Consider the following 10,050-nt stretch of genomic DNA (forward strand, 5'->3'; position numbering starts at 1 on the left):
TGTAGGGTTGCAGAGGTCTTCTCTGAAGCTGAAAGTGCTTCCCATGGGGAATTTTCCAGGGACGGGACCAAGGGTGCAGGGGCTGACATAGACCCGCAGGTGGATCACCAGGCTGGGGTTGGATTTAAAAACATGACGCAGAGGTAGCTGGGTTCTGGAATCGGCAGGCAGACCCCTCAGTCAGCATCTGGATCCATCTGCTCCCGGTGAATTTAAGCTTTCCAACTGACAGCTCGGATCACTGTAATTCCAAAAGATTGTGAGGGGTGAGGGAGGAAACATCTCTATTTTTCTTCTATTTTTATGAGCATATGATAGCACTTTGATACAAAATTACTTGTTTTGCTGTATCCCTTGGTATTTAGGGCCAGGCTCCAAACCACCCGAGGTCAATGGAAAGACTGCCACTAACCTCAGCAGCCACTGGCCCAGACCCATCATCAGGCACTTTCTTTCTTGGTTTGCATCCATTTTGCATGCAGCAAAAACGGAGAAAAGAAAAAAACACCCTCACATGTCAGATCTATCTGCAAAGCCATGGAAAGTATCAGGGGATGATACCGCATTTGAAAACTTTATAGGTTAAAATCTACAGCGTCATCTAGACTCCTATTCTTCTGCAGCGCCTGAAATTTCCACCCACTTTGGTTGTTTTTAAGAACAGCTAGTATCTCCAGGCAATCAGGCTGGGACTATTATAATTGTTGTTCGTGTGTGTGAAGTGACTGACGCAGATGTTTTTACAATGGATGCTTTATAAAATGACAAAATACTTTCAAACTAAGTAGGCAGCATCGTTTGCATGAAGGACAGCTTCCCAAGCACCCACTATCAATCTTCCCCTTCAGAAGCCTGCTGTGTGTATGCCCCACTCCTCCCAAAAGGCGTCAGCGAGCCGCGAAAACACCATTTCTCACACACAGGGCCACAGTAGATTTTGAAAACCTGAAACAAGGCCCGGCGCAGGGCTCTGAGCTGACCAACCCCAGCACCGCATTGCCAGAAGAGCTGCTTTGCAGACAGCACGCTCCCCAGTCACTTATCCTGCATGCTTCAGTGCCACAGCGCCAGCGACCATGAGCAGCATGGCGCTCCCACCTCGCGTTGTGGCCTGGCAGCCTTGCCTGTGGGCCTGCAGAGCAAGGGTGAAGGCTGGACGGGCCAGGCTGATGCCCATGCCCCTGCCCTGCAGGGTGGTGGCGGGAGGGCGTGGGGCAGCCTGTGGCACGGTGTTGTGCCCACAGCATGGTGTCGGGCCTGTGGGTCGGTGTCGGGCCTGTGGCCTGCCACCTCACATGCTCCAAAGCCCAGGGGCTGCCTGCAGCAAAGGCCTGAGCTGAACGCCATGTTGCAGTAGGCCATGAGCCTTCTCTGCCAGGCTTCCGGCCGGCACAGAGGAGGGCTAAGGGGGATGGCCAGGGTCACAGCAGGAGTGCGGCGGGGGGGGGGGGGGGGGCTCTGCTAGGCTCCCGGGCGTGCAGGCCGCAGCCCCGCGATGCCGGCCCTGCCATAGCGGCACACCGCCCCTCCCCGCCCGGTCCCGCCCTCACGCCCTTCCTGCCGCTAGCCCCATTGGCTGGCGGGGCGCGATTGGCTGCCGGGTGGGCCAATGGAGGCTGCCGCTGGGCGGGGCGAGCGGCGAGGCCACGCCAGACGTTGGGCGCGAGGCACGCACGTGCTGGGCGGCAGGGGACCACGAGTGGCCGACCCTCCTCGGCAGACCCTCCTCGGCGGCAGGTTCGCGGCGGGCCCGGGGCTGCCCGCCCACAGCTGGGGGAAGGGGGGCGAGGGCCCAAACCCCCGCCCACCGGGTTCCCCCCGGCGGAGCGCCGCGGGTGGCGCCCCCTGGCGGACCAGCGGAACCCCGGGGGTTTCCCGGTCCGGTGGCTACACGTGGCCGGTGCCCGGGCCCGTGGGGTGCCACACGGGCACTGCATGGGTGCACAGGCTGCCCGGTGCTGTGTGCAGGCATTGCAGGGTGATGGTGCAGCAGTGCTGACTGTTGCACAGCTGCACGGGCGCTGCAAAACATGCCTCCGCCCATGCTCCTCTGCAGGCCCCACTACATCCTGGTCCCAAACCATTCTGGCCAGTCCACTACGGGGATGGTGAGTGCTGGTCCCGGGTCCCCAGCTCTGCGCTGTCCCCACAGGGTGCCCATGGGCTCTCCATCAGCCACCCCGAGGCTGCTCTACCGCAGCACCCGCCTGCTCCGCAAAGCCTTCCAGCAGCTCCACCAGCAGCAGCAGCGAGGGGATGTTTTCTGCGATGCAGTCCTGCAGGCTGAAGGTGAGCAGGCAGCATGGCTCAGGGAACTGGGGGGCCAGGAGCCGCAACCTCCAGGAAGGGCAGCCAGGGCTTTGGGGTGGTGACGGCCACTGCACTGTTGGCTTTGCAGGCGAGGCAGTGGTGGCCCACTGCTGCGTCCTCTCCGTCTGCAGCCCCTTCTTCATGGAGCAGCTGGGCCAGAAGCTGCCCCCCCAGGGTTGCAGGGTGGTGCTGGAGCTGGGGGGGCTGAAGATCGGGGCACTGCGCAAGCTGGTGCACTTCCTCTACACCGCTGAGCTGGAGGCCACACAGGAGGAGGTGCAGGAGGTGCTGGCAGCTGCCCGCCACCTTCGTGTCACTGAGCTCGAGTCCCTGGAGCTCCGGGAGGGACGCCTGGTCAGGCTGGGACCCCAGCGGCAGCTCAATCGCTCCTGCCTGCGCGCCCCCCAGCATGTCTCCCCCGTGACAGTGGGTCACAGGGCTGAGCCCAGGGTCAATGCCGTCCCCCCGTGTGAGGGGCCACGCACTCAGGGGACCGTGCAGCCCAGCTCCGTGGGGCGGATGAAACTGCGAAAGGTGGAGAGCTGGGGGTGCTGGGAGGTGGTGCAGGAGAGGCAGCCCCCCACCGTGCCCAGCACGGTGGCAGTGAGTGACAAGGGGCTGACGGAACCGCAGCCACCCCTGCACGCAGGTGCACTGGGGCAAGCAGGTGGGCACTCTCCCCCACGGCGGGCCTGGAGGAAGCAGGGCCAGGTGCCTCCCCCACCCCAGCAGGGCTGCAGGCAAGCGGTGCCTCTGGGGGACCCCCTGGGGGACTCCGATGAGGAGGAGGTGGATGTAGGGACAGTGGAGCCATGCCTGCCCCCCAGCACTGTCTGTGTCTGGCCCTGTCCCTCATCCGAGTCAGATGAGGAGGTGGATGTCCTCACCTAGGGGGGGGCTGGTGCTGCTGCCTGCCCTCAGGGCAATGTGGCAGAGCTGCCCTCACCCCAGGCCCAGAGGCTGCAGCAGCCCCGGGCTACATGGCGTTGAAATAAAGTGTTAGCACTGGTGGAGCTTCGCTGTGGGCTGCCAAGCTTTATTGGGGAATTTGGGGGGGACGCAGGGGGATGCAGGGGCTCCGGCAGTGGCTGCTTGCGGCAGAGCTGCAGCATCGGAGACGGGACTGGGGCTTTCGGGTGTGCCCCACTTCATCTCGCCTCTTCATAGATGCTCACACCGCAGGTGCCAGTGCCGGCTTGGCTGTGGGGAGGGTGGTGGTGCGTGGTTCCTGTTCTCATCCCATCCTTGTCCCCATCCTGTCCCACTCTTCTCCCTGTCCCATCCCCGTCTCCATCCCATCCCATCGCAGTCCCATCCTGCCCCTGTCCCCATCATGTCCCGTCCCTGTTCCCATCCCATGCCTGTCTCCATCCCATCTCATCTTTGTCCCCATCCCGCCTCTGTCCCCCATCCCATCCTGTCCCTCTCCTGTCCCCACGCACCTGGCTGCCACCTCTATGCCAAGCTGCTCTTCAGGGCTTCCACCACGGCCTCCGGCTGGGGGAACTTCAGCTTGCGCGGCGGCCCCTTCTTGATGCCACTCCACAGCTCCACGGCTGGGGAGGGCAAGGGGGGACAGGTCAGGGGTGCCAGGGGTCCCCCCGCCCCCCCACCCCCGGCCCTGGCACTCACTGCTGCCATCCTCCTTCACCAGGGACACCTCGAAGCTGTTCCTGCGCGGCTGCCGGGGGTTGATGTCCACGGGGAGGTGGGCTACGGCCCCGCGCAGGGCCTCACTCACCGCCGCCGCCGTGCGCCCGAACACCCGTCAGCTCTTGCTGGGGGGAGCACAGGGCAGGGAGGTCAGCACCTGGGGAAGGGGCTCCGCACCCCGGGGGTGGGTCGGCACCCCGCGAGGGCACCCCGCCTGGCTCACCAGTGCTCGATGACGACGCGGGGGCCCGTGACCCCCGGGCTGCCCTCGTCCTGGGCGCGCAGCCGCTTCTGCGGGGCTGCAGCCTGCTCCAGTGCCTCGGCCGGCGGCTGCCGGGCCCCGCGCTTCCTGCCGCGGGAAGCCATCCTGCGGAGAGCCCGGGGCCGCGCTGCGGGGCGCCCGCTGCGGGGCGCGGGGGGGAAGCAGTGACGAGGCTCCGCAGGGGGAACGAGACCGGGGCACCCACTGAGGGGGGGTGAAAGGGGGGCGCCCACCGGGGTCCCGCCACGTAGGGTGATGCGGTGTCCCCAGAAACCCCGCCGTGAGGGGGGGGAGGGGAGGAACCGAACCCGCGCCTCCTACCTGCCGCGCCGCGTGCCGGACTGGGGCGCTGCGCCGGGCTGTGCCCTAAGGTGAGCCGCAGGAGGGGGGAGGCGGGGGGCGGCAGGAGGCTATCACCGCTGAACGGCACCCGGAGCCCGCGGGAACCGGGAAGGCACCCCCATCCTCCCCCCGCCCGCCTCCGCGGGACCATCTGACCCTTCCCGGAGCAACGGCGAAGGGCCGGGCCGGCCCGCTGTTACCTCCGCCTCCCCCTCCCCGGCAGGGGCAGTGGTTCCGCCCGCGTGCCCCTTCCCGCCGTGCTGCCGGCGCAGGCGCGGCAGCCAACCAGCGCGCACAGCCCAGCCGCGCGCCGCCCGAAGCCCCGCCCCCAGCGCTCAGCCCCGGCCCCTCCACGGACACGGACACGGACACGGACACGGAGCGTTTATTGTCAGCGATGAGGATGAGCGTTAACCGAAGGCGGGGTCTGTGCTAGTGCCCGTCCCCGCCTGCACCGGGGTCCTGCCCAGCGGGGCTTCCCCGCTCTCCCGGGACAGGGCCAGGACACGCCCCACGGAGCAGGCCGCAGGCAGGGCCGAGCGGGCGGGCAAGCCCTGCGGGGCCGGTGCCACCGGGGTGACGGTGACGCGACGATGGGTGATGGACACAGGGCAGCTTCTACTTGTCCTTCTTGGTCTCCCCGTCGGGGTGCCTGGCAGCCGCCTGTTGAACAAAGGGCTCCTCGGGCCCCTCCTCCCGCGGCTTCGACTGCTTCTTGGCTTTCTGGTAAAGCTCGTTGAGGTTGAACTCCCGGATCACGTTTTCCTGCGGCCCAGAGACAGTGTTGGCACCCCCGGGGACCCCCGCAGCCCCTACCCTTCCCAGGTCACAGGCTGGCTGCCAATCCCCATCCTGCCCTGGGGTGGGGGTGGGCAGCGGGCTGAAACATCCCACCCACCTCAGAGAAGGTCCAGGAGACAGCCCGACCCTTCTTGTCGATCTGTGGCCGGCGCATGGTCTCTGTCCCACCCTGGAAGAGGATGAGGGTGGGCAGCTGCTTTGTGAGGGGTGAGGTGCTGACCTTGTACCTGCGGTGGGAGGGGGAGAGGCTGATGGTGACCCTCTGGCAGCTGCAGCAGGGGGCTGGGGGCTCCCATGGACTCTGCCCCAGCACGGACCCCACCGCCCAGGCTGTCTTCCCACCAGACCTGGTGCTGACGTCCGTGTACCGGCCGACATCCACCTTCCCGAAGTGCAACCCCGAGCAGTTGTACCTGGGGCGGATGGAGGGACATGGCTGCCAGTGCCACAGGTGACTGCAGGGCTGGGTGCAAGCCCTGGCCCCACGACTCACCAGGGCCCCCGGCAGGCGCCACTCACTTGAGAGAGAGGTCAGCAAAGATGGGGGCGAAGGACTGGCACTCGCTGGACCAGTTGGCAAAGAACTCGACGATCCAGGTCACCCGCTTGTCCCGCTCCAGCTCCTCCTGCAGCAGGGGTGTGGGGCTTAGCAGGGGACACAAGCACAGCCCGCCAGCACCCCCCTCAGGAGATACTCACATCTATAGTCTTGTCGCTGAAATACTTGATGTACTCGGGGCCCATGTAGAGGGGGGGCTTGCACGTCATCAGGAACACTGCAACAACAGCGGCCCTGAGCCCCCCCACCCCCCAGTGCCTGGAAGGCCCAGGATGGGTTTGGGATGAAGCTACTCCTTTCCCAGAGCAGCCCAGGGGAACCACGGCAGAGTGAGCCCTGGGGCAGGCAGACTTCCTTGAGCCCTGCCTCACCCACTGCTGCCCCCAAGCCCGAGCCCACGGAAGCTCCTCACACCTGCAGCCCCCTCCAGCAACAAAGGCCAAAGGTCAACCCCACAGCAAGAGGGAGCTCTGGCTCATCCAGCCAGGTGGCACAGGGGACAGGTAGAGACGGCTGGTGCTGAGGGCAGGCCAAGCCATGCCAAGGAGGCACTGCTGCTGCCTCCAGTGCTCTGGGCTCCCCCTGGCAGATCTCACCTATGCAGAGCGTGAGGTAGAGCAGGCCCATACGGATGTCGAGGCGGAAGAAGAGGATGGCATTTGCCACTTTGCTGAACATGAAAATGTTCCCGATGTGCTGCTCCACAGTGACTGTGGAAGGGAAAGAGGGATAGAAGATGGGACCAGATCCCCCCAGAAGACAAGGCAGATCTTGAGGGAGGGCCAGATTTGGTCCTCCAGACCCCAATCCACTCAGCTTCTCAGGGAAGGTCCCTTAAGCAGCCCCACAGTCACCCAGGCCCACCCCGCAGCACAGGCCCCAACTCACTGGAGCGTCGGTTCTTCATCATCACGATGGCGCTGAGGAACATGAGGATCTCCACCTCCCGCTGGGACAGGAGAGATGGTGTGAGCAGGAGGCACCCGTGGGACCCTGCAGCCACAGCAGAGCCTGGGAGCGGCCACCAGTGCCAACCACAGCCCTACTGTCCTCCCATAGTCAGGCTGCTCCTGGCCCAGCCTGGCACTGGCATGAGTGGCTGTGCCAGGCCCTGCTGGCCCCAGCTCTCTGCCAGCTCCCTGCCTCCTCCTGCAGCTCCTTCCCCTCTGGATCTTGAGAGGGAGACAGCAAGGAGGAGGCTGCCCCTGCCACAACAGGCACGGCCTCCCACCCTTGCCAGCACCTGAGGAGCCCTCAGCAGTGGGAGAGCATCGGCAGAGCAATGACAGCGGCTGCTGGGCTTCCCCCTCCCTCAGCTGGGCCGGCTGCAGCCCTAGCAGACGGCCGGGCACAGGGGCTCGGGGATGGGTGGCAGAGCCAGGTCAAGCCCGGCAGGCTGCACGAGTGGGAGGGGAGCCAGGCCCGCCCGGGGAACACCGGGGCGGGCACAGAGGGCGCAGGCATGGTGGGGGGGGAGCACGGGGAGGGGGCGGGCTCGGGCTCAGAGCGGGCCCGGGTCAGCGGCAGGCCGGGCCGCCTCACCCAGTCGAAGTCGCAGGGGTTGCCGTCCTCCCGCTGGGAGGGTAGCCCTTGGCAGAGCGGCGGGACCTTGCGGACGAGCAGGAAGGCGGTGGCGAGCAGGGCGGAGAGCGGGTAGTAGGGCCGCGCCAGCCAGCGGCACAGCCCCGGCACCGAGTACACCAGCGCCAGCAGCGGCGCCAGCACCGCCATCTTGCCCTCTGCTCAGCAGCTGCCGCACGGCCGCCCTGCTCCTATTGGCCCGCTCGTCTGCGGGAGGCGGAACGCCCTGCGGCCCCGCCGGCCAATAGCAAGCGGCGCTGCCCGGCGCTCCCCATACGGCGGCGGGCCAATGAGGGGGGAGGAGAGAAGCGGCCAATCAGAAGGCTGGGGCGGAGTCTCCCGTAGCAACGGGGGCAGTGGGCGGGGCCTGAGGGGCGCTCGGCCAATCGCGGCGGGGCGGCCCCGCGCGGGGCACGCCGGGAAGATGGAGAACTTCTCGGCGCTGTTCGGCGGGGCTGAGCCACCGCCTGCCGCCGCCGCCGCCCTGGGCTTTGGGCCCGCCAAGGCGCCGGGCGCCGGGGCCGCTCCGGCTCCCGCCTCCGCTGCGCCGCCGCCGGGCGAAGACGCGGCCCGCAAGGCCGCCGCCGGCCCCTTCTACTTGCTGCGGGAGCTGCCAGGTGCGGGGCGGGGCCGCGGGGCGGGGGCGGGCGTCGCACTCGGCCAATCGGCACGGCGGAGCTGGGGCGCGGTGGTGACTGGCCGCGCGGCCGGCCAATGAGAGGAGAGAGTGGCGGACAGGGAGGCGTGAACTGACAGCGCGACAGGCCAATGCGCGCGGGGGGGGGGGCGGGGGCAAGCTGTTAGTTCTCGAGTGGGGAAGTGGGGCTGGGGCGAGGGTCCCGGGGCGGGGCCGGGGGGGTCCCCGACGGTGGGATGGAGCGGCCTGGCTGGGCGGCAGCACCACCCCATCTCCCCCCCCGCGGCGGGCGCAGGCACCACGGAGCTGACGGGCAGCACCAACCTGATCACGCACTACAACCTGGAGCACGCCTACAACAAGTTCTGCGGCAAGAAGGTGAAGGAGAAGCTCAGCAACTTCCTCCCCGACCTGCCCGGCATGATCGACCTGCCCGGCTCCCACGACAACAGCAGCCTGCGCTCCCTCATCGAGAAGCCCCCCATCTGTGGCAGCTCCTTCACCCCCCTCACTGGCACCATGCTGACGGGCTTCCGCCTCCACGCTGGCCCGGTGAGCCCGGGGCTGAGGGCTGGGGGGCGGCCCCTGGGGCAGGAGGTGCCCGGCCCCGCCTGACCAGCCCTGGTCTCCTCTCCCCAGCTGCCTGAACAGTGCCGGCTGATGCACATCCAGCCACCCAAGAAAAAGAACAAGCACAAGCACAAGCAGAGCCGCACCCAGGATCCTGTCCCCCCAGGTATGGGGCTGCGCTTCACCGCCGCAGCCGTCCCCTCTTCCCTTCAGCCCCGGGGAGGCCCAGCTCATCCAGCCCTCTCGTTTCTCCAGAAACCCCCTCAGACTCCGATCACAAGAAGAAAAAGAAGAAGAAAGAGGAGGATCCAGAACGGAAGAGGAAGAAGAAAGAAAAGAAGAAAAAGAAGGTGGGTGGGGAGAGCCGCGGCCTGATACCCAGCCTGTGCCCACCCTAGGGGCCGTCTGGCAGTCGCAGGGCCTGGAGCCAGCGCGCGGCCATTCCCCAGGGATGCTGCTGTCAAGCAGGAGGTCTCACGGGATACCTGTCTGTCCTTCCTCTGCAGAACCGGCACAGCCCGGAGCACCCAGGGGTGGGCGGCTCCCAGGCCAGCAGCAGCAGCAGCTTGCGGTGAGGCCGTGCCGGCGCCGCCCCGGGAATCCCCCAGCCGGCGGGAACAGCCTTGACTGACCTGGGAGGGACTCATCCCTCTTGTGGTGCTCGGCACGGGGGCACGGGCTGGCCTGTCCCCCCACCCTGGCAGAGAGGACACCCCCACAGCCCCCCACTTGTGTCGTGCTGCCAACTGGGACCAGGGGACACGGACTGCTGGCACTGAGGTTGCCAACCTTGGCCTTTTATACCAACACAGCCCGGTGCATCAGGGCCTCTCCTTTTTAGTCACCTTTTGATTAAAGTCTCTGCTCTGAGGAGGGGCTGGTGGCAGTGGCTGCTGCAACCCTTGGCCGTTGTGGCGAGGCGAGGAGCTGAGACCGGGGGTGTCCATGGGGCATGCGGGATCTGCGCTGCCCTGACACGCTGTGGCCTGGGATGGAGTATCATGGCCGAGCTCCCAGCCCGTCTCCTGCCCAAGCAAGGGTGAGGCGGGCTCCGACCTTGGCTCTGGCTGCTGGGCTGGGTTGAGGGACTCTCTGCTCCTCTGCCCATCACCTCCCGGGCCTGGCGAGGACAGGAGTGACCCTGGAGAGGCACCGTGTCGCTGTGCAGAAGCAGCTGCTGGCAGAGCACCCCAGCTGCCATTGCAGGCACTGGGAGCTCCAGCAGCAGTCCTGGCATGACACCAAAGTCCTCCTTTGGTCCCAGCATCTTGCACAGGATCCTAAGCCTCGCCAGCTCCTGCAACGCCTTCCCCAGAGCGGCTTTCCTCATGCCCT

The 10,050-nt window shown here is 66.6% G+C and overlaps 4 protein-coding genes across 7 annotated transcripts; 2 read left to right on the forward strand and 2 right to left on the reverse strand.

Moving 5' to 3' along the window:
• Positions 1-302: 302 nt before the first annotated feature.
• Positions 303-3,323, forward strand: BTBD18 (BTB domain containing 18). Its single transcript, XM_056353933.1, has 3 exons — positions 303-1,737; positions 2,153-2,289; positions 2,399-3,323. The coding sequence occupies exons 1-3, from the start codon at positions 1,610-1,612 to the stop codon at positions 3,199-3,201; spliced, it is 1,068 nt and encodes a 355-aa protein (XP_056209908.1). The 5' UTR covers positions 303-1,609; the 3' UTR covers positions 3,202-3,323.
• A 2-nt stretch (positions 3,324-3,325) lies between these two features.
• On the reverse strand, positions 3,326-4,793 carry SELENOH (selenoprotein H). Of its 3 annotated transcripts, none has more exons than XM_056353939.1 (5): positions 4,547-4,793; positions 4,187-4,366; positions 3,943-4,088; positions 3,753-3,866; positions 3,326-3,510 (listed from the first exon to the last, which is right to left on the reverse strand). In XM_056353939.1, the coding sequence occupies exons 2-4, from the start codon at positions 4,327-4,329 to the stop codon at positions 3,766-3,768; spliced, it is 390 nt and encodes a 129-aa protein (XP_056209914.1). In that variant the 5' UTR covers positions 4,330-4,366; positions 4,547-4,793; the 3' UTR covers positions 3,326-3,510; positions 3,753-3,765. The 3 variants fall into 3 exon arrangements, with proteins under 3 accessions (XP_056209914.1, XP_056209915.1, XP_056209913.1); XM_056353940.1 differs by having other exon boundaries at positions 4,187-4,429; XM_056353938.1 differs by lacking the exon at positions 4,547-4,793 and having other exon boundaries at positions 4,187-4,533.
• Positions 4,794-4,934: 141 nt separating this feature from the next.
• Positions 4,935-7,700, reverse strand: TMX2 (thioredoxin related transmembrane protein 2). 2 transcript variants are annotated; one of them, XM_056353935.1, is made up of 8 exons: positions 7,470-7,696; positions 6,816-6,876; positions 6,524-6,637; positions 6,068-6,144; positions 5,888-5,994; positions 5,716-5,781; positions 5,466-5,595; positions 4,935-5,332 (listed from the first exon to the last, which is right to left on the reverse strand). In XM_056353935.1, exons 1-8 carry the CDS (start codon positions 7,656-7,658, stop codon positions 5,186-5,188), a joined length of 891 nt encoding a protein of 296 aa, XP_056209910.1. In that variant the 5' UTR covers positions 7,659-7,696; the 3' UTR covers positions 4,935-5,185. The 2 variants fall into 2 exon arrangements, with proteins under 2 accessions (XP_056209910.1, XP_056209909.1); XM_056353934.1 differs by having other exon boundaries at positions 5,466-5,781; positions 7,470-7,700.
• An 82-nt stretch (positions 7,701-7,782) lies between these two features.
• Positions 7,783-9,588, forward strand: MED19 (mediator complex subunit 19). The gene is made up of 5 exons (XM_056353936.1): positions 7,783-8,125; positions 8,441-8,697; positions 8,785-8,881; positions 8,971-9,065; positions 9,222-9,588. The coding sequence occupies exons 1-5, from the start codon at positions 7,798-7,800 to the stop codon at positions 9,288-9,290; spliced, it is 846 nt and encodes a 281-aa protein (XP_056209911.1). The 5' UTR covers positions 7,783-7,797; the 3' UTR covers positions 9,291-9,588.
• The last annotated feature ends 462 nt before the right edge of the window (positions 9,589-10,050 follow it).

This window comes from Falco biarmicus, chromosome 10, assembly GCF_023638135.1.
Source record: "Falco biarmicus isolate bFalBia1 chromosome 10, bFalBia1.pri, whole genome shotgun sequence".
Classification (NCBI taxonomy): domain Eukaryota; kingdom Metazoa; phylum Chordata; class Aves; order Falconiformes; family Falconidae; genus Falco; species Falco biarmicus.